The sequence below is a fragment of the Agelaius phoeniceus genome, chromosome 1 (genome assembly GCF_051311805.1).
Source record: "Agelaius phoeniceus isolate bAgePho1 chromosome 1, bAgePho1.hap1, whole genome shotgun sequence".
Lineage (NCBI taxonomy): Eukaryota > Metazoa > Chordata > Aves > Passeriformes > Icteridae > Agelaius > Agelaius phoeniceus.
Genome location: NC_135265.1, coordinates 40,385,284 through 40,409,106, shown reverse-complemented (window position 1 = coordinate 40,409,106; position 23,823 = coordinate 40,385,284). Strand labels below are relative to the sequence as shown.

General features: G+C 40.0%; 1 protein-coding gene and 1 long non-coding RNA gene across 2 annotated transcripts; both read left to right on the top strand.

Annotated features, from left to right (window-relative positions):
* The first annotated feature begins 2,274 nt into the window (after nucleotides 1-2,274).
* On the top strand, nucleotides 2,275-17,027 carry LOC143695745 (uncharacterized). The gene is made up of 4 exons (XM_077190822.1): nucleotides 2,275-2,602; nucleotides 4,486-4,675; nucleotides 15,016-15,139; nucleotides 16,694-17,027. Exons 2-4 carry the CDS (start codon nucleotides 4,505-4,507, stop codon nucleotides 16,894-16,896), a joined length of 498 nt encoding a protein of 165 aa, XP_077046937.1. The 5' UTR covers nucleotides 2,275-2,602; nucleotides 4,486-4,504; the 3' UTR covers nucleotides 16,897-17,027.
* A 301-nt stretch (nucleotides 17,028-17,328) lies between these two features.
* Nucleotides 17,329-23,430, top strand: LOC143695743 (uncharacterized). Its single transcript, XR_013185274.1, has 5 exons — nucleotides 17,329-17,421; nucleotides 19,252-19,322; nucleotides 21,101-21,196; nucleotides 21,378-21,406; nucleotides 21,741-23,430. It is a non-coding gene; the product is annotated as an uncharacterized LOC143695743 (long non-coding RNA).
* Nucleotides 23,431-23,823: the final 393 nt, after the last annotated feature.

Here is a 23,823-nt window from a genome sequence, read left to right as displayed (position 1 = left end):
CTTTGCTGACTTAATGTCTTCAACATCTGATAAAGTGTGAAGAGAATTAGATTATTTCTCACTCTTGCACATTGGGGCATTTTAAGAGTAAGTCATTACTCAGGCACATATCTGTAGTTTGCAGTTTTGCTGTCCCCAGTGTCAAGCAGTTGTTCACTGCCTGCTTGTAACATCCCCAGTGAAGGAGCAAGAAGATTGAGGGTTTGCTGAGAGGACACTGAGAAAAATCAGAGTATTTCCAAATGTAGAAGAGAACTTGACCAAGTGTCAAACACATTGGCCCAGGAAGTTGGTTTTAGATGAGTCGGTGGTGTTTGCTGAAGGAGTCCTGCTGAAGTTCCAGAAGTTTTCTCAGGATTTGATCTAACAATAGATCCCTGATGAGGGCCATGGTAGAAACTTGATTTCCAGATGCCTTACCATGTCTATAAATTAGGCCATTAGCCTGCTACTCCCAATTTCCTCCTGCCATTTGTAAGTAGCGCAGAACTACAGGGTCTAATGTAATATGATATGGAATGTTTTGAAGCAGATTTAAATGGAAAATGAAGTGATGGTCCTGCGTGTAAGGGCTGATGTAATAGAAAAAAAAAAGTATTCTTCTTGCCTAATGAATTTACTGGAAATATATTACCAATTATGCTCAGCTCTCTCTGCTAAAAGCCACCAAATAACAGATGTGGTTATTTAAAGAGCTGCCAGCACAGGGCAGAGGGAGGAAAGAAAGGAATGGAAAATAAGAGCCACCTTCGATGCATTAAAAAGTGGAAATAAAGAGAAGGCTGTTACTGACACAGACTGACTGCTGGAGAAACCATGTTTCAAATATCATCTTTACATAGGTGACTCTCCAGGCAGGTCCTTCATGACCTCAGTTAGCAGTTCACTAACACTGAAAAGGTAAAAAGGTATCTGAAACTCTGGTATTCTGTTGTTGGGATCCTCCACATCAAAACCATTAAACGAAAATGAGTTTGGAATTTGCTTTATTTCTTTTCAAACAGTGCTTCTGAACCTTGTGCATGTCTGTTGATAGTCTTTGCAAGATGAGATGAACCAGAGTTTTTTCCCCAGAAAAAAATTCTGCAGTTTTTTACCAGCACTGAATTGAGGTTTTCCTGGAAAGTAATCTACATAATATCTTAAAAAGGAGAATTATCTCTAGTAACTGTCACCCTGCAATAGATGAACTGAGCTTATAAGAAATGTATAAGCAAGGGGCAAAAAGCAGTGCACATTCTGCTCAGCATTGCCCATCTGTTGCCCGAGCTCTCCATTAGAGCTGTGTTGTTAATCTCATGTTTTAATCATCAGTTTTACTGATAAAGGATAGATTCCTGAATAAAATTAATTCATATTTGATCCTCAACCCTGACCTCATATTAATTCTATATGTGTTACATTAGTGGGCTTTTTGGTGTAACCACTAAGTTTGATGGGTTAGGCAGGTTTGATTATTCTTGTTCAGGGCATTAAGCACAATATGAAAGACCAGCTATGAAAACTAAGCACAGACAGAATTGGATATGGTTGATCTGGTTTTACTTGCTGAGTGACATTTCCAGTATAAAAAAAGAACATTATGGTTTAAAGATGCCATTATGAAGTTGCTGCAGCTTGAAAATGAAGCAACCCTTAATGCAATAAGTAGGTACTGTGGCATTCAGTAAAATAAAGAAGTCTCTTGCCTTTAACCTTACAGCTAAAATCAGCATCCTTGGAAGCTATGTGAATTCAGCTTTTTCACAGAAACAGCACAGGGCTTTGACTCAACTTCTGGAAAGTTTCATGATCCTTATGTCTATAGAGGAACCTGTGGTCCTTTAATGACTGTGTTACTTCTCTAGAAATAGTCTGAGCTTTTTCTAAATTTCTTCTCTTGCACGATAGTCTTGGGGTTTTTTTTTATTCACCTCAATCTATCTCAGTCCTTGAGAACTGAGTGTGTTTGACAACTGTCTGTCATTGTAGGAGGTAGACCTTTACCTAAATGAATTTGGAATTCTTTTGTGTAATGCTTGAGAAATGAAAGTTTGCTCTAATACAATGTGCTGACCTGCAGAAAAAATGGTTCACCTGCTTCACTTTCAGTTTTAGTTTACCTGCAGAAAAAATAGTTCACCTGCTTCAGTTTTGTAGGAGGTCCTAGGTTGAGTAACTCATCTCAAAAACAGCACTCAGATTGCTTTTAAAAGTCTTCTTTTTCAAATATTTCATGGTTGTGAAAGACATTTATTTATTTCTCTCAATTCATTCCAGCTCTGAGCAGCAGCCTTGTCTGGATGAATAACACTTGCATTTGACCATGGCTGGGAGCCTGTTTTCTAACTCATTAATGGTTTGGCAGCATTACCAATTTAGCTACCATCCCCTGCTCTGCAAGGACCTGTTCTGTCTGTGAAAAGCTGCTTTCCAGTGGAAGTGTGCAGAAAATCCAGGTCAGCTGTTGGAAACTTTATAATACAGCCATGTCAGTGCAGCACCTGGGCTAATAAACCCCATCACCAAGCAGTTTTGATATTCCACTGCCTTCTCTAATCCTGGATCTCTTATGGACTTCGTTTGGACAGATGGAACTGCCCCACATGTCACAGCACTGGAGGTAGGGCTGCTTCTCCAGAGGTGTGGGCTAAGTGGGGATGTACATGCAGATGTGTGTGCAACGGTGTTCCCTGGGTTCCTGTTAAGGAGGAAGGATGTGAGCAGACTGACAAGAAGTTGTTCTCATTAACTTTGATGGGAATAGTCCTGAAAAGAAGCTGCTGTTGACTGGTGCACTCCAGATGCTAGCAGTCCCTGTATATTCCTCAGTGCAGAGACATGCCAGGTTTAATTAATTATGCTGGAACAGTACAGGCCAGGATGCAGCAGAAGTAGCATGTGTGTGTATGTCCAACTGCTAATGACACCCCTGCCTACACTTCATATTGAAACAGTTCCAAGACGTGTCAGAAAGGAGAGGTATAGAGTAATTGACAGTGAAGAAAGCAATGTGCAATTTAAGCACCCATCATTAGAGCTTGCACCTAAAAAGCAAAATGAGATTATTGTGGGACTAGCTATTGAGTTTAGAGTTATGAATTTGAACTAATACCTGGTTTGACCAGATCCTTGCAGTGCTCTCTCAATCTGCAGATGAAAGATGAGATCTAGTTTACAATTCAGTATGGAATGCAGACAGATGAGACATTGATAGAGACCCATTAGTTTAAAAAAATGGAAGGAAGGCAAATGGACCCAAATAAAACAAATGTATACATCTCTTCAGAGTTGTCTCAGTAAGGTAGAGTTATTTCAAGATTTTCAGATGATTCACAGTGCCTGAAGTATCATGTTTATAATTCTCTGTATCTTGGAGAGTGGAGTTTTTCTTACCTGATTTCAACTCAGAATATATTTTGTAATCATTTGTTCAATTGATCTATCTGAGGAGACATTAATCCAGAAGTTTATGGGTAGTTTGATTCTATTAATTGATCTTTCTTTTCAGCTTAACAACAGCAATAAAAAATATTCTTCAACATTCCCCTGTATCTGCCCATTTCTGCCAATGGGGAATATGCCACCTCATACGCAGCCCAGCTCCTGCTCTGCCCTGAAGGACTGAAAAATCCCCAAGTCATGGGACCATAGGAAACAGAACCTAAGGAGAAATGCCAGGTGATAGAAGTGATTGAAATGTCTTATATATGCATATTACAGGCACTGTGGAGAAGCATTTGCTGTCCTTTGGAGGCAGTTTGATCACCTCCATATGGACTGTTGAAAATGTCACAGCCTGCAATTTAGTTCACTAAGAAATACAAGATGTTTTCTTCCTTCTCTCCTGTAGATCTTTCTATCACCTGCCATCTTCCTCAGCCACTTCAAGAAACTGCAAAATTAGGAATGACAAAACACGCAAAAATGAATCATAGGTAGAAATGACAGCTCAGAAATATCAAAATGTGCTGTAGGTGGGACTTGATTTAAAATGGAACATGAAAAAGAGCAGGAATTCTTTGGAAGGAAAGAAGTGGCATGCAGAAAGTAGAAATCTGAAGCCTCTGAAAATCCCAGAGAGAAAAGAAATGCCGAAAAATCAAGCAGTCAAGCAAACACATTAAAAATCAGTGTAATTAAACAGAGAGATGTGTTAGAAATTGTTGATCCAATTTGCACCTAAGCATTGGCTTCTGTTGAAGTCAGATCTGTCCAGGTGTCTGGTTACTTCTACCTCTGTAAGTCTAGGATCAATTACTTTGGTTCACATTTGTTTTCACTGTAAAGGCTGATGTGCCTTTAGTGACTTAGAATTCACAAGAAAAGACAGAATGATGCTTTGCTTGCATTGTTGCAATAGCTGAAGTTGAGTCAGCTGTTTGAAATATCACTTTCCTGGGTTACCTTCTCATTCTTTACGGACAAAATGCTTTTGGTTTTTCCTTAACCACGCCTGCAATCCTTTACAGTGAAGTCTGTGATTTGCATGTGATTTGCATGTAGGCCCAGAGATTGTTGAAGGATGCTGCTGCTAACAGGTGAGGAGGACACACAAAGCAGCAGTGACATGGCTGAGAGTTCTGGAATACACAGCCTTGAACCTGCATCTCTGGGGAAAAACTGCAAGGGAAATCACAAAATTTCTTGGGTACCAAGATGCTTCTACACACCTCTTCATGGTCCTGGGACAACGGTAAGCTGTGGCACACCATGTCTCCTACCTTTAATTCTGTTATGCCGGATGATGCATTCAAAATCTCTATAATGTTTAAGGTCTCAGGGGGCTTTGGGACTTAAACAAATGTTTTTCTTGTCACATTAAATGCAGGCAAGTGGGAAAGGAGGTATTTAAATCTGAAGAAATTGACAGAAATCTTTGATTTCCAAGGGCAGGACAACAGAGCTAAAGTCAGTTCGTCAGTTCTGGAGAGATCAGAGCCAGGGAAGCATGAATTAGTTGAATATTTTGAAGGATTTTCCCATCTGTATGACTTTGTAAGTCAATTTTCTCCTCTCTTTTGATTTTAGAGTGATCACGTACCTAGAGAATAGACAGCCTTGGGCTGGTCTGAGGCAAGAGTTCTCTGAATTGCTTCTGCACTCTCATGCATGCTTCTGATTCTGAGAAACATCAGGGCAGGCTTAAAGAAACTCTGTAAGGGGATACCAAAGCTTCCAGGGAAAATGTAGAGCTTTTCTGTTGGATCTACCTCGTGAAACCTGAGCCAAAACCCAATGTAATTTTACAGTCCAGGACTTGTCTGGACCTGCATTCCCCTTGACTGCCGGCCAGCATTTCCCTTCTCTAAGGAAAGGAAGGAGAGTTGCTTGAAAAGGGGTTTTAAAGCATGATGGACTGCTTGCAAGCACAAAACAAGACATGATGACTAAAAAAATGGTTATGGACAATTCTATTTTAAACTGTGTTTTTCCACTTGCAAGGAAGGAGAGATAGATTCAGATAACAGGTGAAAACATTATATGCTTTTTATTGCATGTCTTCTTCCTATGTACTGCATTGGTTTTTATCCCCTGAGGTATTAAAAAGGAAGGTTGTGAAAATAATTTCAAAGAAATCAAAGAGCACCTCAAATACTCATGAACAAAACCAGTTATTCTGCATATATGCAAGCTGAGGTATGGCATAACTCCTGATCTTGCAGTCTAATGCTCACCTGTGTTGGAAAATGCAATCTCTGAAAACAAATTTCTCAGTACTAGCCAGAGAAGTGGACGATTTGTCCATGCTTTCTACCAAAACCCTGTGCACACAATAGCACCCACATAGCTCAGACAGAAGGAGATCACTCCAAGGGACTAAGAACTATCCCAGAAATGCTTCCCCTTCACTTTATCCAAAAACTATGGTCCCCTAGACAGACTCAGAGGGGATAACAGGCAAAAAGGGTGAGGGACAGCTCTCACAAGAGGTGACAGATCTCCAGTGAAGACATGGAGATATAATACAGGATGATCAGAGACAGAAATATTTGGACAGAATCTTAGAATATCTGTGCAGTTCATAGAGGATTGCAAATGGGGAGAAATGTTTCAAGAACCCCTTTTTCATGGGCTGCTGCTTCTGAAACATTCCCCTTGTAAGTGACACTGCAGGCAACTGTCCAGAAGCTTGGAAACACTGGACTTGCATGTGCAGTAAGACCATGTGAAAAAGACTAGACAAGTATTGAACACAGGTCATGAAAAATACAGAGACTATCAATAATATATGATGAACAAGATAAGTGACATACTGGCTATTCTTGGTTGTAATCTTCTGTTCATTTTGTCTCTGTTCAGGGTTATGAAGCTATCATGTTCTTGCTTCTATTTGTCACAGTCCTTGCAGACAAGTGAGAGAGGTCACCTGGGAGGATTTCGTGCAGATTCCATGAGTCTGATACCCTGCTGATACTCTGGTGTGGCTGGAGTGTAGCTCCTGGTCTGCTCTTGTCTCTGTGCTGTTTCTCATTCTGCCATTTGGCTTGGTTTGGCCACCCAGCTCCCCATCCTAGCCCAGTCTTTGTGGCTGAGCTCTAGGCATGTGAGTGGGGTGCAGTGCTGCCTGCCTTATACTGAAAGGGCTGTGCTGACCTCCCTCCTGCTGGCACTGTCAGCCTTTGCAGGCCCTAGTGAAAAAAATTCTCTCTAGATCTACATACAATGCACTTTGATCTTTAAACCCTGGATAAGCCCCAGTCACTGTCTGTCTAGGAGAGATTTCAAATTTAAATACAGCAATTAGCTAAATTCATCAGGCAGATAGTAGCTTCCCTGCTTTTTCTTCTTCCCTTTGTCCTTCTTTCCCTCTGCTATTATTCACAAAATTATCCAACCCAAAAGCTGAAAGAAAAGTCATCTCATGTGTTTACAGCCTGAGATAGACTTTGTTTTGTTTGACAGCATAATTCCCCTTTGGTGACCTCATTTGCACATGTGACAACCTGTGTGAAACAGTCTGTTCAAGCAATGCTACGGATAGCACAGGCTTTGTGTGTAGGAGGGTGTAAAGAGATTGGTGTTAGTGACTGGCACTGTAATGCACACCACAGGCAAACATCTAAGTCTTCCTCTAAAGGAGATCCTTGCAATCCTTCCAGAACTCACATTTCCTGCAAGCTCTTTGTGAAGTGAGAGGTGTTAGCATTAATTCTTCTTGAATGTCAAACCTTTTTCTCATAGACAATACCCCTCTCCTCCCATCATTCCTTCAGTACTTCACTATCTGAAGCTGGGGAAGGACTTCCATGCTAAGATCAGGCGCTCTGTTGTAGTTGCACGCTGGTGAGTGGTCTCTCCCTCCCTGCCTTAGGGAGGGCTTGTGTGTGCCCTCTTCAGAGTGTAAGACACCCCAGCACAGCCTGGATACAAAGCTCCTGGGTAAGAGATGGGATTGTAACAGAAGGAGCCAGTGATCTCTGGGCAAATTTTAAAGATTACCTGCTGGATTAATGGTCTGAGTTTTCTGGTTGCTCTTCCATTCATGCTGGCTATCTAGTTTGTCTGTATTTTGGCTAAGAAGAAAATTGAAGATTATCCAGAAGGGTTAGCCCTTTTTCCTTTACAGAAGCTGGTGCTGTTATGAATATGAACGAGGCCAAACTTTCTCTGGAGAAAGAGGTTCTCATTTATTAAAATAGCTGCAAGGAACGGAGTACCCAGGCTAAGCCCAGGCACCCACACAGCGAGCCAAAAACAGAACACTGCGCTAACCCCAAGTGCGCTGGGTTCTCCCCACAAAACACGTATCCAAAAAGAAGAACCATGACCCAACTGAACTCCCCCAATTTATAGCCCCCTTTGAGTCCAGGATTGGTCTATTTTGGATCCGCATGGTGATTGGTCCATTTCCAGGTTTCTCATTGGTCTTTAATGATGTTCATTCTGGACCAATCGTTTCTGCAGGGCTTCGAATGATTGGTCAGATCTTCCATCCAATCCCTCTTCAACCTCACCTTGCCCCGCCAGATCATTCTTCCACCAAACCCTGGACCCTTCTCCTAGAACATTCTAATAAGCCCCCCCCTTAACATAATACAAAATACAATTAATATAACATAATTAATACAATATAATTGAACTATACCCTAATTTAACATAACTTAACTTTTACCTATAACAGTGCAGCACTTCCTCTCCTGGAAGTGCTGCCTTCCACAGGTAGCACAAGCATGTGTGCTTTTAGAGCTTTATCCCAACAAGTCAGCTGTGCCACTGTAGCATTCCTGCTGCAAGCAATGCCTCAAACACCCGCATCTCCAAAAGCAGAGACACGGAAGAGACCCTTTATGGGTGGGTAACCAGTGGTGACTTCCTCAGTCCTGCCTGCCTTTTCTAAAATGGTCTTTGAAGTAGGTTTTCTTGTTATTTTGTTGGTGGTTTTTTCCCCCCCCAAAAAAGTATGATTGTAATTAAGAGAGGAAAATGAGCTGTTAATCAGAAACAAACTGTTTGCTCCAGCAGCTCAGATACACCTGGGGCTGTGATTGCCATGTGTGATACATCCATATTAAACAGCATATGGGCAGGCTTTTCTTTTCATGGTTGCCTTTATCATTAAAAATTAGTATGGTTCTTGCACAGATGGCTTCAGCCCAAACTGAGTCTGGATGACTCAGTTGTCCACTACATCCTCAATTATGTTTGGTGCTGAAGAGGAAGGGTACTTAGCTTCAATCTGCAAGCAGGATATGCTGAGTACTTTTTGTGCCTTTTCACTGGACCCGCTCATATAAAACAGAAATTGCCAATGATTAATATACTGAAGCAACTATTTTTTAAAGGATACTAGCCACTGATTTCAGAGGTTAATAGGAAGAAGCTCATCAGATTCACTTGGGATTCACAGAGGTAATGTAGTTTATGAAGTTGCTGTAAAGCTCTGTTCTTCCCTTCCTCAAGTGTTCCAGATTCACAGAACATATCCAAGAACATGTGTCTACATGAGGTTTCTTCAGGGCATTGTCACAGTATGAAATCACAGCTGTACCTCCCAGCATTTGTACATCCTCATGTATGTTTGCTGTGGCACAAAAATCAGTGCAATTCTGTTGACTTCAGGACCTTGTCAAGTCCCATACTCACCTTTTTTGGCAGCAGCCTGTGCTTGTCTCACATTCTGTTTAGGTCTCATTGTGGATTAGTACCAGCTGACGACTTAAGAAAGCAAATGTTAAAGGCAAACAGCAGCATTACAGAAGCCTCTGACAGTGAGGTAAGGATAAAGTCAGAGATCAGAGAGAAGTATTGTTTTCTTGGGCATTTTATGCAATCATACCCCTAACCTTACCTTCAAAAGCTGCAGCCAACTCTCAATCATAATACAATACTTCCTGGTATAAGGATTCCTTTGTTAAACTTCAAGACAGTAAAATCTTGCAGATTGAAAGTATTGTATTTAGAATTCAGATTTTTTGCAGCAAAGAACAGATGTAAATTAACCAAAGTGATTAAAAGATAATTCTTTCAGTGCAAATGAAGATAATAGTTGAAAGAAACATTAATTACTTGAAAATTAAGGGAGATAATAGGTAAAATTCTTCCAGTATTATGTTAGGTAATGCAGGAGCTGGTTCATGAGCAAAGCTGCTACTATAAAGTTGGCAACTTTTATGGGAGAAAGTGTGCTGAAAACTGAAAATAGGATCTATCTTAGATACTGAATTTTAATATACTGCTGCACATCTATGAGAGATCTTGGAAATGCATGGCATCTTCCAGGAATCCTGGCTCCATCACCACTGAATTTGCTATAAAGTCATTCAAACTCTCTCCTAAAAAAAAAATTCAGATGTCTGTAGGAGTAAAGCTCCAAAGTTCAGTATGTGAGAGATGTGGGCTAAGAAGCCACAGCACACCAGGGCTGGTATGCTAGAAACTCTAACATGCAAGGAAGAGCTGACTGCAGGATGAGAACAGGATTCCTTCAGCAAAATTTTACTTCATTCAAGCCTTGGAAGTCCTGTACTTTTAATCAGTTTCATTTTCTCTCACCTAATGTACACACACATGCACACACACCCCACTCCATTGCCCTTATCTTGAAATACCCTTAAAAGTTAATAATCTTCCTCATTCTGAATATGGAAGACTGTAAGCTCTTTAAAGAAATTATATATGATATTTAAACAAGGAGTATACCTGAACCTCCAGTTTTATTTCAGAAGAATGAGTGCTTATAAGCAGTTTTCCATCTCTTAAGAGACTGGCTTCAGCACAGAGATTTATTCTGACCTGTGTTAATTTAATGAGGTCCATATTTCCAACTTATGCTGATGGCATCTCCACCTGGTGGCTTCAGTGGTATCTGGGAGATGTCTTCTAAATAGCATCTGACAGAACAGATGTTATTTAATGGGAGTAAGAGCACTGGAATCTGGGTCTATCAAGGTTAGAATCTTGACTGAAACCTCTTGAAAATGGATTAGACTTTCACAGTCCTTTTCTATGTCACCGCTGATTGTTTTCTGTCATGCTGCATTGTTCCTCAGCTGCCCTATCCTCCAGGTTTACCATTCTTTGTCTTTGACTCCTTGTCCCAACTCCTTTTCCTCTCCAAGGAAATTATGAGATGCTGAAGAGAGTTTACCTAGTCTTAAGACATTCAGGGAGACCTGAATCACTCTGAAATATCTCAAAAGTTCCTCTTTAACTGAGCCATTTGCTATAATTCTAATTTGAGGTGTCCTGATCTCTACTGTGGCTACCAGAAATAAACTTTATTGAGGCAGGAGCAGATGAGGCACTTATAGCCTGACACAACATTCAGAGAAATACAGTTGATTTCCACAAGAAAGCCTGATCCTCCGGCATTGAAAGGTCATGTTCAAAGAAGCTTAAAACCTTTGTCAACTGCACGTAGATTAAAGGAAAGCAAGTAATGTGATGGATGGCTTATTCCCTGGTGTATTCATTTTGGACAGTGCATTTCAAAGGGGCTTCATTCATTGAAAGCTGAAAATTCATTTTCTTATCCCTTGGGTCAGAAGGGGAAATGAATATATTAAGATCAGTAGGATGGCTGTCCTGGGTCAGAACATTTATCCATCCAACCCAAGTACCCTGGTACCAAAAGTACCTATGAACAGACTTATCAGGAAGAATAAGAAATGGCAAACACTTGTGAAATATCTTCCTGAATCTCTTTCAGGCCCCAGATTTTTCCTCTTCAGAGACTTCTGGTATTTCAATATATTTCTAATTGTCATTGTATTTCTCTTCCATGTACCTGTGCATTTTGAACCCATGCCAATTTTTAGCATCCTTAAGTAATTTAGCAACATGTTTGGCAGTCCACTCTTTACTATGTGAATAAGCAAAATATTGTGTTTGTACTGGACCTGTCTGATGTTATCTTTATTTGATGTTCTCCAGTTCTTGTTCACTATAAGAAAGTGAACATCAATTCCTATCTATCCATAACACAATTATTTTGTGTATACCACATCATCCCCAGTTACCCCTTTTCCAGACTGCAGTGTTTAGCCTTAGTATGACAATGCTTTCATGCCCTTGATTATCCATCCTTGTTGCCTTTCTGTCAACCTTCTCTAAGGCTGAAGTAAACCATAGATTTACACAGTAACGAAATATTTACGCTGTGTTCTGCATTATTTGTCTAAAAATGCCAAAAATCCAAGTTCCTCTGTTGACTGCAGTTAGGTGTTGAAGTGTTGTATTGATGGAGTCACTTGCAAGAGCTCCAGGACTTTTTGAGTGGTGAAAACCAGTTTAAAGTCCATCATTCTTTGTGTGAAGTAAGGATTTTTCTTTCCATCTTCCATCACTTCTATCATCTTCTATAATTTTAATACACATCTTGTTTCTCAGTCTTGCTCTAAGACTTTGTACAGTCAACCTACAGTCTGACTAGTAAAGGTGCTGTCACCAACAAGTTTGTTTTGTTCCACTATTCAACCATTTCCAGGTTTTCTTAGGAATATGTTGAACAGTAGAGGTCTGTTGTTTTACCCCTGAAAAATTCCTCTTTATTCCTCCCTCCATTGAAAGAACTGGTGATTTTTTTTCTCTTTCATGAAAAAACTGATGATTTTTTTTCTCTTTCATATCTTATAACTATACAAGACCTTCCCTCTAAGAGCTGCATTTGTTGAAGGTCTTTCTCAAAGCCTTCTGGAATTAAAAATAGGCTGAGTTGTTCAGATAACCCTGTCCCATACATAAGCTTGTTGACATGACAGGAAAAGCAGGATTATGACCTTTTATATAAAGCTTCACTAACTCTATCAGCATGGCTTATTCATGGTACAATGCTTATGCAATTGTCTGCTAACCCTTTATAGTTTCTCTTAGTTTGTCCAATGTAGACATTAGTCTGATATTCCTGTAATTCTCCTCTGGGACCTCTGCATCACATATGTTATCCTCCAGTTCTAAATATCCAGACTGTTTAAAATGAAAGGTTACACAAGTCTCCAGCAATTCAGCTATTTCATCCTTGAATTGCTTTAAAACTCATGAGTGATTACCATCTGGTCTTGGCAATGTGTTACTGTTCTTTATATCATTTTTTCCCCAACTCCTTCTGTAGTCACTTCATTATCAGTTATGACCTAAACTAACCCAAGAGTCTCTCTTTACTCCTGGGTAGGCCAGGGCATGGAGCAGCTGAGTGGCTGATGCATTTTGGAAAGCAGGGATTGTGCTGCTGCTGTTTGCTTTGGTCTGGGCTATGGTTTGGTTATATTGCACCTGCTATCCCATAATTGCATGTGTAAAGGAACTGGGTAGAGGAATGTGATAGTGTAGTAGTGAGGTGGTCACTTGTCATCATTAATTATTAGGGTGGCTGTGCTTGGAGCACTGGCTGCATGAAGCCAGGAGTGCCAGCACTGAGGTAGCCCCCCCAGTTACACCCATGAGCATCTGGTGCCTTGCTACACACCCACAGTTATTCTCTGGAAGGAGAGACACCAGTGAGCATTGCAGGTGCAGGTTAAGAAGCAGGAGCTACGTGGTGTGTGGTGATGGGGCCCAAGGAGTGAGCTCAGGCAAAATCTTTCCTTCTTACGGCCTAACTGTAGCCTCCAGAGCCTAAACAGCCTAAAACAGTATGCACAGGAGCAGGGCATCATATAGAGCTCTTCATGAGAGCAGTCACAGATGGCTTTCTTTATGCTTAGAAGTACTTGGAAAACAAGAATTTAAGGTAGGGATGACATTTTCTTTGTGTTATGCTGGTCTCAGTTTAGGCTGAGTCCTTGTGTTGCAGCAGCAGACGTTGCATTTGGTCAGTCCCAGGGGCTGAATCTGCACCAGGAGCTTCCTCAGCTCTGTCTGCCTCCGACCCAGAGGAACAAGGAAAGGCTGAAGAGAGGGCATACTGTGGAGCAGTGAGGGCTGCCTGTTCTTCCCTGGAGGTCACACTGGCCTGAGAGAATGTCTGCAAAGCATCTCTGCATACCGGCTGATTTCTTCCTGGGTCAGCAGAGCAAACCTTTGTGACTTTCAGGTGTCTTTTTTTTCCCCCTTTGCTTTCTAACAAAGAATCTTTGAGTCAGTTCATACTATTCCTTCAAGTTCCTTTTTTCCACTGTCTCTAAAGTGAAAAGATTATAGAACTTTTCCTATCTGCTTTCAGCTCTGTGTTGCTTCTGGCTCTCTAAGTTGCAAGGGCGGAAGGCACTAAAAGCATCAAAACCAAATCCCTGGATATATAATTGTATAATTTATCAAGCTGAGCTCTGAGAGAGCGTCTTCTCTCTCCAAACAAGAGCAGAGTAGTGTGAACTAAGACTTTTTGGTCCAGGAATAATAGTGGCTACTGATAGATGACTTGCTTAAGTGAGTTTTCATCATCAAGATAAAACATAACAGTTCAGACAAGGCTTAAAAACAGGTAGTTTTTTTCCTTAATAACCCATTACACTGAACTGATCTCTTGATAGTCCATTAGTCCCATCAACCCACAGCTGGTTTCACGTTTTAATGAGAATTTCTTAACAAGTGGGCTGTGCTCTGGATGGTACCGAAGTGTGTTTGCACTGTAGCAACCCTATATATTTTAAAATAAAAATCTGGTTTGGATGTATTATTATCTTAAAACTCCAACTCTCTCATACGTACATATTAACAGTGGTGAAAAATAGTATGAAATTTCAGGAAAAATTATCCTAAGCTTACAGACTTAAAGGTAGAAAGAGAAAGAGAAAATGAAATTTCAGAGAAGTGGAAAAATCATGATGAGAAATGGCAGTAAGTCTGTTTAAGGGTCAGACCCATTTCCCTGCCTTCAGCCACCTGAGAGGTAGATGTGCAATCTTCAGTGCTATATCACTCTTGTCCATGGGAAAAATGTGTTTTCAACTCCCACCTCAAGAGAGAATGAACTGCTGCCCTGTTAGGGGTGTTTATGTGCTGTGTGGATTGTGGAAGCTAGGCAAATAGCTTGGATGGCTAAATTTAGCAGACTTGAACTCCAGACCTAGTCTAGTCTAGAGTGAGGCTTTGAGGGTTCAGCTTTTGTAAAATCAGCCATGCAATTCAGTATGTGGCAGTATGTGTGTGACATGCCACTGACTTGAAGTTACTTTTTCCACCTTGCAATTAATGCAACTCCTTATGTTTTCCTCCGTGAAGATGCTGCAAAGCTTTATTGATGGCTTTGGATCTCCCCCTGAGTCCAGCTTTCATGTCTTGGGGCAGCTGGGAGGACACTTACTAAAATGTTAGTAGTTGTGCTTGCAGACTCTCTGAATTTCACCTGGAAAGCTGGATGCTTTATGACTAAAACTGTCTCTGTTAGTTTAATTTCAGAGTCTAAGTTTTCCCATTATATCCAAATAGTGATACCTGAATTGTAGGTGTGTTGTAAAGATTAATGTATTAATGCTTCAAAAATCTCATAGAAAATGTAGGCATGTGTCTTAGGAAAGTGTTCAGTTGTTTTCTATTTTTTTTTTAAGTTTTAAAGAACTGATTACCACATTAACAGAACCAACTCATTGAAACCATCCTGTAATAAATATTAATAATATATAAGCCTAATAAATATTTCCAAGCTCTTATTCCCAGATGCTGCTTGCAGATGGACCAACAGTTAAATCCTTCATTGCTAGACTAAAACTGGTACTCAGCATGCTCCAAGTTCAGCCCTCTTTTTTTAAACATCAAAATGCCCCTGATGCCCAAGGAACAGGTAAGTAACCTGTAAGTTGTAAACCTGCAGTAAAAAGAGATGGAATTTCAAGTATCTCACCTCTATTTTTCTTACCCTTTCCCCATATCATGCACATAAAAGTGTGGTAGTCTCTTCCCATTGCCTCTCTTAAGAGGTGGTGCCATTCAGCCTTTTCCTTCCTCTAGAGAAGGAAAAGGCTGAATGGCACCACAAGAAGACTTGTTTGAAGAAAATGGTGCAGGGAAACTGAAAAAAAAAAAAAAAAAACAAACCCAAATTAAAAAACCAGATGCAGTGAAAAGGGTGAGGGAGATTTTTTTCCCTCACAGCCACATTTTTGCCCCTTTTATTCATATTTCCATTATTCTTCACAACAACAGTTTTTGGACAACAGTTCATTAACAAAGTGGTCACCTGACAGTATGGAAAACTGAGACTGTCATCTGGAGGGATACAAAACTTTGTAGTTGGATTCACATACACTTTTTTTTGGCTCAGAAGTCATTGGTTTTCAGACTTCCTTTGTTCCCATTGAACCTTTCTTAACAGCTGATTCTGAGATGATTTGATGAATACCCAGATCAGATACAGAGTGCTGAGGTCCCACCATAGGCTGGTATCACTTTCTAATACCCATCTGGCTCTGAATGCTGTGTGGCAGATCCCAAATGCTACATTGTAAACCCATGCAAAGCATCTGAGGCCACGGGATAAATAGGTTTTGCTATAAACTATATGTTGGGCAGTCTCTGTGGAGGGGAAGCTGACTTTGTGCTTTAAAATTATGCTTCAAACTTACTGAAGTCTGTGTTCCAGGCTACAGTTTAGGTAAAGGTCAGTTCCATAAACATTTAATCAAAATCTGGTTTTACTTTAAGGCTCTTTGCCATATTTCAAAACTTATCATTAAATGCAGTTTTAGTCCAGATTCATGGTTTGGATTGCTATCAAGTGCATTTCTAACTCTTTAGAATTGCTTTATTTCAACTGGGAGCTGACTCTTTACAACAGAACATTGATCTGAATTTCTAAAATGACTTAGATAGAAAATGGTTTTGAAAAAAGGTTTATTTAGTAAGTGAAAAGGCTCACTCAGCACAGTTCAGATATCAGCTTCAACCACTTAGGCTAGAGATATATATGCCTATAGTCACATATGATTGCTTACCTAATATCACACAAACTATTGTGTAAAAATTCCTGTTTGTCTTCCAGATTTGCTCATCTCTTTTGCTAATTCAATCCATAAAGACATACTTTTTTGTATATTTTATCAAAAGAAGCCTTCACTTCTTCTTGAAAAAACAGAGAAGCAACTTGGAGTTTTCAGTCTTACAGGCTATTAGATCCCCTGATGTTTACCCTTATAATTTCTGTCATGAAGAGTGGAGTTGAAGAGTACACGTACTGATTTCCCATAAGTATGCTGTGGTTGAATTGTGGCTAAATTGCTAAATTAGTTAGGAAGTCTGGAAAAAATGTGTTTTTAAGAAAGCTTAATCTTTACTTTCAGTCTCTGTATCTCAACACAGGTCTTCCTCAATGGTGTTAAAATTTGGTGTTTTCTTCCAGGCTTAGAGCTTGGGGCATGTAAGGGAGCAGCAGTTAGGATGTATACAGAGTCTTTTCTAAGGAAGGTCTTTGAACATGAGACATGCCAGGGCAATTCTCCTTTGGTTTCTGGCTGCGTCCCTTTCCCAGGAGACCATTGGCCCAGGGCTCAGTGTAACTGTGATGGCAATGGGAACCTTCGAATTGCCTTGGTGAGTGTGTGAAACTTAGAATAATATTAATATTGTTACCTTATTTCCCTTTCCACATCCCTTGGAAAATGTTTATTTTAATGAGATCAAGTCTAAAAAACAGGTTTTGGTTGTGTCAGTTTGGAATTTAAAGTGGACCACAGAAATGCAACACACAGCACAGACAAGCCCATAGGAAATAAAAAGCAGAAGAACATAAACTCTGTGGTAATGAAGAAAATTAAAATGCTTTTCTGAAAAGTAATGCTCTTTCTATGTAATAAATAAAATAGTTTGTTTTTCTTTGCTTTCTGCCTCTCATTATGTAGTTACAAATTATAAAGAGAACTTTGTGGTCCCTCTGCATATTTCTAAGAACATATTCCTTTTTGTCCATTAGGAAGAAGATACAAAGTATACAGTCATCAGATAGATGCTTCATATGGATTTGTGATTAATGCTCCTTACTGTAACTGGAATGGCTAGATGCCTACTAATGCACTTCCAAATATTCCCAAAGATGGCTGTGAAGACACTCTCCTGATTTGCATTCAGAAGGTAATGACCTTCTGGTAAAAGAAAGCTAAATTGGACTGATGGAAATATATTGTCACTGAGTCTTAAATCCAAGTCACCTACTGGGTCTCTATTTAATTTCTGTTTGCTGGGTAATGAAGGATTGACTTCTAACATTCATTATAACAAGGCATTATAGTTACAAGTGAAAAAACTCTCTCATACCAAAACCTTCTATTCACAATCCACAATGCTTTCCAAAAAAATCACCCTTTGGGCTGAAATTACTTATGCTTTGTTCTCCTTATGCTCTGTTCACCTCACAGAAGTAATTTGTTTTTAAAAAGTATTACAATGCTCTTTGCTGGTGGTGAGAGAAATACATTTAAAAACAAACAAACGAATAAAAAACAAACACCCCCCCCCCCCAAAAAACAAAAAAGAAAATAAAAGAAATTATTTTATTGCAGAATGTGATTCTCTGATCATTAAGAAATGACTTACAATTTCAACTTCAGACTTGCTGGGTTTCATACCCAAGGACCACAGGTGATTGTTCTGTACTTGGAAAAGTTTCATTAGGTAGAAATACCAGTACAGTCTTGCCAGTTCCACTTGCCTTTTCAAGGCAAACTGTGAGTCATTCTGAAGAAATATGTTCAGGGTATCTGTGAGTGTTTGTGTTTGTGCAGGCACTGGGACATTCCACGTTCATAAAACACTGTGTGGCTAATGATGTGTTTTCTGTATGTAAATATAAATCTACTTTCATGTAAAGCTGTACACCCAGCACATACTATTTGTGACTTTTTGGAGTTCCATTGGAAAAAGTGGTCCTTGGTGTTTATTCTCTTGCTTCTCCTTTCCTTACCATAGTTAATATTAGAAAAATGAATAAAGCAACATTCTGATGAATTTTCAAGTACACAGTTAATGGTGAAAGCAATCCAGTGGAATGGGGCAGGCAAATAATTTATGAAATAAAGGGGTTTGTTTCAGTATTATTTTCATATTGAGAGAAAATTGATTTAGAATATGAAAATGTAGCATATGAGGAGAAGTAGAGCTATGAAGAAATTAATTGGTTGTTCCATTCTGTGGTTTTGGAAAGTTACAGATGTCACTGTAGGAGCTGTGCCCCAGAACAGTCATGTCCATGAAATTATTTGTATTGCCACAAGAAGAGGCTGCCTATGTAATAGGTGAACAGGTGAGAGAAGAGTACTTGGAATTTCACTGGAATGCCTTCCTGACAGGGACATTTTATTTCAAATTACTCAGTATGTCTCTTGCTTATAAAGAGACTTTGAGGATTTTTCAAAATCAAATGCAGCAATAAAGCTTGCCAGACTTTTGAGTCTGTTCATGTCCCTTCATTCTTCTGCACCTGGCAATAGCACACCATAATGACAATCACAGAGCTCTGGTTCTGCTCTGATAACTTTATGCCAAGTCTCTGTGACCAAATAATCATATGATTTTCCTTCTATTTGATGTGTGCAAGGAAGTTGTGTTTACAGGCTGGACCATACTTAGAATAAAGGGAAATTTATTGCAGCCCTATTCTATCTCTTGGATTTATGCTAAACTCAGAAAGCATAAGGATAGCTGATCTCCACATTTTTGGCTCATCCCTTCCAAATCTGTTGTAATATTTGGGAAATTTAGAGTTAAAGAGTTCTGTTTGGCTAAACAAGTGAAAAGGGGGCAGGTCAGTTGTGGTTTCTCTTCAGGTCATATGCTTCCAATGATGATGATAATAGTCTGTGATCAGAAATAAATGTTCTAGGAATCAAATTGCAGACCAGATAGATTCGTAAGTCAGTAGGAACTGGGGAAAGTAGTTTTCAACATGTTCTTATGATTTTACAGGGAAAAGAAATTAGAAGATATCATCACAAGAAACCAGTCCTCAGTAGTGAGAGCTGTTACCCAGGAGACAGGTAATAAACCTATAATAAAGAAGGCAGATTGTAGCAAGAAGAGAGAGAGAAGGCAGTCAGAATTAGCAGCAGGATTTAAGGCACACACTGCAAAACCCACCTAAGACAACAAGCTCCAAAGAAATGAATCTGTGAATTTTCCTCTGGCCAGTGTCCCTGAATGGACTTTGAGGCTCATATCTAATCTTCTTAGTCTCCATTTCATTGTGCACCAGATATTTTGGCATGGCTCCTATCTCAACTTGGCAGAGCCCTGAAATGCACAATGACAAATAAAGGGGTGGTCATATAATATGTGAAGGTACTTCACTGCATCATTATCTTTAATGCTCTAAGAGATGTGGGTTTATATCTCCTGAATACTTTGGGGTTTATAATTTTTCAACAGAAATGTAAATCCGAGCCAAATTTCAGTGCTCAATGCCTATGATTATAGGACTATTTTTCCTCCAAAAGCTGATCCTTTCAGTCTGTATCCCAGAACTCGGAGGACATGGCTGTAAGTTATCAAATACAGATTTTTCTCAAAACTGGCAGTGTCCTAGGTTCCTACAGTCACTAGAAATAACCTCTTGCATCTCAAAAAAGATAGCAAAAATATTAGGATGGGAGATTAAATTCTCATGTGTTTCTTTGGCAATTAAAATTCTTCATGAAAATAAACCTTTCTCCTTTTAATTACCAATGTTTGAAATGCAGAGAAGTCCACAAAAAAAAAGTACACCTTAGCTGCCATAATCCTCCACCCCAGTGCAAAGCAGACACTGGTTATCTGTGGTATAAATGGCTGAAAAATGCAGTGAAATGTAACAAAAGCTGAAAAACACACTTTTAAAGCTATCACTCTGTTCAGAGTTTGCTCTTTTCTGCCTTGCTTTAATGAGAGCTTTGCTTAACAATGGGTGACCCATGAAAATTTATATTGTATTGTTTCCACTTATTATGTCTGAACTCCTCATGAAACCAGTGTCTCACTCCTTCTGTCTTGCTCCAACAGTGTAGAGAATGTTGTCAGACTTTTCTTTTTCCAACTCTGAAACACCTAGGTTTGCTGAGAGTTGCTGTTTTCCACCAAACCCCAAAACACTGACAAGAGCTAACATGTTCCAGCCAATGACCCAACATGATCAGCGAGAGCAGCCCACTCTGAAAATGCAGTCCTGGGCTAGCAAATTAGTTCTTACAGATTTTACAAGAATACACTTAGCTTACCTTCTCACCACATGACTAAATTTACACATTTCTCTGTATTATGGGATAAAGCAAAACACCCCCAAGTGTCTTCAGCATCCCCTCAAATGCTCTTTGAACTCCCAACATCATAAATAGCAACAATTGGCAACCCACCAATAATGTGGATCTAGATGATTTTTTTTCCAGGCCTGACCTTTATTTTATGGAACTTGGAGAGCTGAAACAAGATTTGTGTTAACAAGAGTGGAAAAGGGTGCTACACACAATTTGGAGTCTGCTAAGGAGAACTCAGCCAGCTCTAGTTCAGCCAGCTCTGGGAATACTTGTCTGGTGCAGGGACAAGGAGGACCGGGCTGCACTGAGCAATGATACAAGGGTGACCTGCTGCCACATTTGTCAGAGAGACTCAGAATAACAGAAAGGTCACTTCCAGGCACCAGGCTTTTTAGTTTTTTCAGACTTCTCTATTTAAAGTGTAAAGATTTTCTATTGGAATAATTATACATCTGATACAGACACATGGTGTCTTATAAAACTTGTGCTTGTGGGAATATGCAGTTGTTGATCTCTCCCTCTCCCCACAGTAATTTTTGAGTGATATCACCCAAACTTGAGAAAGAAAAGGGTCTGGAAGACAACAAAGGAGGAAGACCAGGAACCCTGTTGCAAACACCCTGCTGGTGAGTGCAGTGTGACCCCACCAAGCAGAGTTCTTGGCCTTACACCTGTCCCAGCTCCAGGCAGACTTTCAGCCATAACTGTACCATCCTATAAAACAGTATCAATGACCCTCAAGACTTCAACCTGCAGAAACCACGCTTCTTCTGTTGCAGAATTTAATAACCTTCATCTTTCCTGCAGGTGTTCAAGCACAGAGTAACTCAAGGGAGGTAAAGTATCTCCTCTTCTCTTTCTTCCTTTGCAGTAACACCCTTAGTAGAGTGTATTGTGCCTGTCCTGTCCTGGGGATGACAGGGAGGCTGTGCATGCTGCAGGTTCCCAAGACCATCATGGGGACTGCTTATGATTCAGCTCTGAATCTGCTGTGAGAGGTGTATATGATACAGCTCTCCCTAAGGGCATTGCCTTTGTGGGTGCTTCCTCCAGTCCACCAGCTCTGTGTGGGGATGATGTCCATACCTAATTTTTCACAAGATTGATCCCAGTGACCTAGGAACTCAGGACTACAAGGGGTCATTTTTTTTTCCTCATTTTCTTCCCCAGGTGAAATGTAGTTTGACAGAATCCAGGCTATGCTGAAGACAGTGCTCTGAAATGTGCAGTAAGTTATTTTTGCCCTGGCAGTTCTCTCCAGACATAGCAGGAGTATTTGAAGACAAAGACCATAAAGCAGTAAAATATGCCAGATTTGAGTATTTCACCAAGATACTGATAAAACTGACAGTATTGGCAGGGTATGTGCCAGTGGACTCACAAGGCAAATGTGTGCAGATTCCTCTTTTTTATAGTGAATTTGCCTCTTTTTCTTTTCCATGAAACAAAGAGAAATTGTCAGCCTTTTCAAACCACTAACATTTGGATTTATGAGCATGCCATCCATATTTTTGTGTGGAGAGAACTGCTATCTCAAGTCTTGCCACTGCTAAAATTAACTGCATCTCAGGCCACATAAGCTGCTGATGCCCAAATGTCAAGTCACTAGGGACATTTACAGGAAAGTGGATGTTAATGGGATATTTCTGAGAATAGGCATTAAGTGTGGAAAACACTGGAGCAAAGAAATGAAACTCATCTGAGTACCTTAGGCACCAGCCAGAGCATTCTGTGATGGGAAGCTGGTGAGATTCTCAGTTGTACAGAGAGAGTTGTGAGATAGGTCATTTCCTTATCCTGAACACTTTGTATTAGCTTCCATTCCCAGCACAAGGAGCATTTATTCCTTAGCTTGTTCAGCAAAGAGATTCTTGTCTCAGCTGTCCCATCAATCCATCTGTAACACAACCTTATGGCTGTGGCTATCTTGTTCAGATTCCAGAAGGAAAATTACTTTTTCCTACCTCAACCAAGAATTTAATGAGGGAAATACTGCATAAGAACAACTGTTTTGTGTTCCATAAGTAAAGCCTGGGACTAATGAGCCACTAACTTGATTTGCTGAGATCAGAATCAGGTGAGAAAGAAGGAAAATGTAAGCTGTGCTTAAGATTAGTATTTTATATGTTTCACATTACAGGCTGACTATAAAAGCTAGTCAGCCAAGACTGGCTAGTCATGTGAAAGGAGGTCATTTGCCAAGCTTCACTGCTATGTCCAAGCTATTTTAAAAGGGACTGTGGAAATCTGGGATCCCTGCTGCACACGCCCAGATCACTGAAATAGATTTGCATGATAGTTCCTCTACTGTGTAAAATGGGATTTGAGATCTGGCACCTCCTTTTCTCCTCTGAATGCCAAAACACACCTGAGCCATTTGCCTCTCTCCCTTAGAATGCTCATCCATCCTTAGAAAAGAATAAAAACAAAAATCTCTACCACAAACCCATCCAAAATCTCACCCTCTTTGATGTTTGTAGAATAGATCACAAGTAGATTATCAGTTCCTTGTCATTTCCCCTTGCCTACCCCCTTCCCCCATCCCCAGTTTATCCTAATCCAAGTTAATACATTCCAACTAATATCTGTGCTGCTGCAGGAATCCCTTTGTGTTTCTGAGAAGCACATTTTCTAGGTAACCTTGAAAGCAGAAAGTCTGAGGGGTCTGCAGAAATACATAGGGATGTCCTGATGAGGCAATTCCCTGGGGAGCACAGGCAGGTCTCCTAATTAGGGGAGCTTGACTTCAACAGCAGCTGGCCAACTGCAACCCCAATTACTGGAACCACTTGTGGAAACCTCAGGAGACTTGATCAGGTTTTCAACAGCAGATGATCTGGGGTAAGTACTGGATATTCAGTGTTGCACACTGGGACTTTCTTGGGTTTGATTATTATGGCTTAAATTTAAATCTAATGTTAGTGCAATGATTTTTTTCTCAGAAAAATGTAAAGAGGTGAATTCTTCTCAACTTCACTGCTTCAGCTTTTACCTTCTTTTGTCTAAAAGCAGCAGATACAGAAATGTATTGTCTTCATAAACTGACTGTCAAGTCATTACCAAAGCTGGCCTTCTTAAAGCCACATTTTATAGCAATTCCACCCATAAACCCAGCAAAGAGCTGGATTACAGTGCTGATTTCATGATGTTTCTGTCTAAAAGTGAACACTCCTAGAAGGTTGCAAGGGAGGCAGGAGCTATAGACACTGCTCCAGAAATAAACAAACTATGTTTATTCCAACTTCCAACTGCC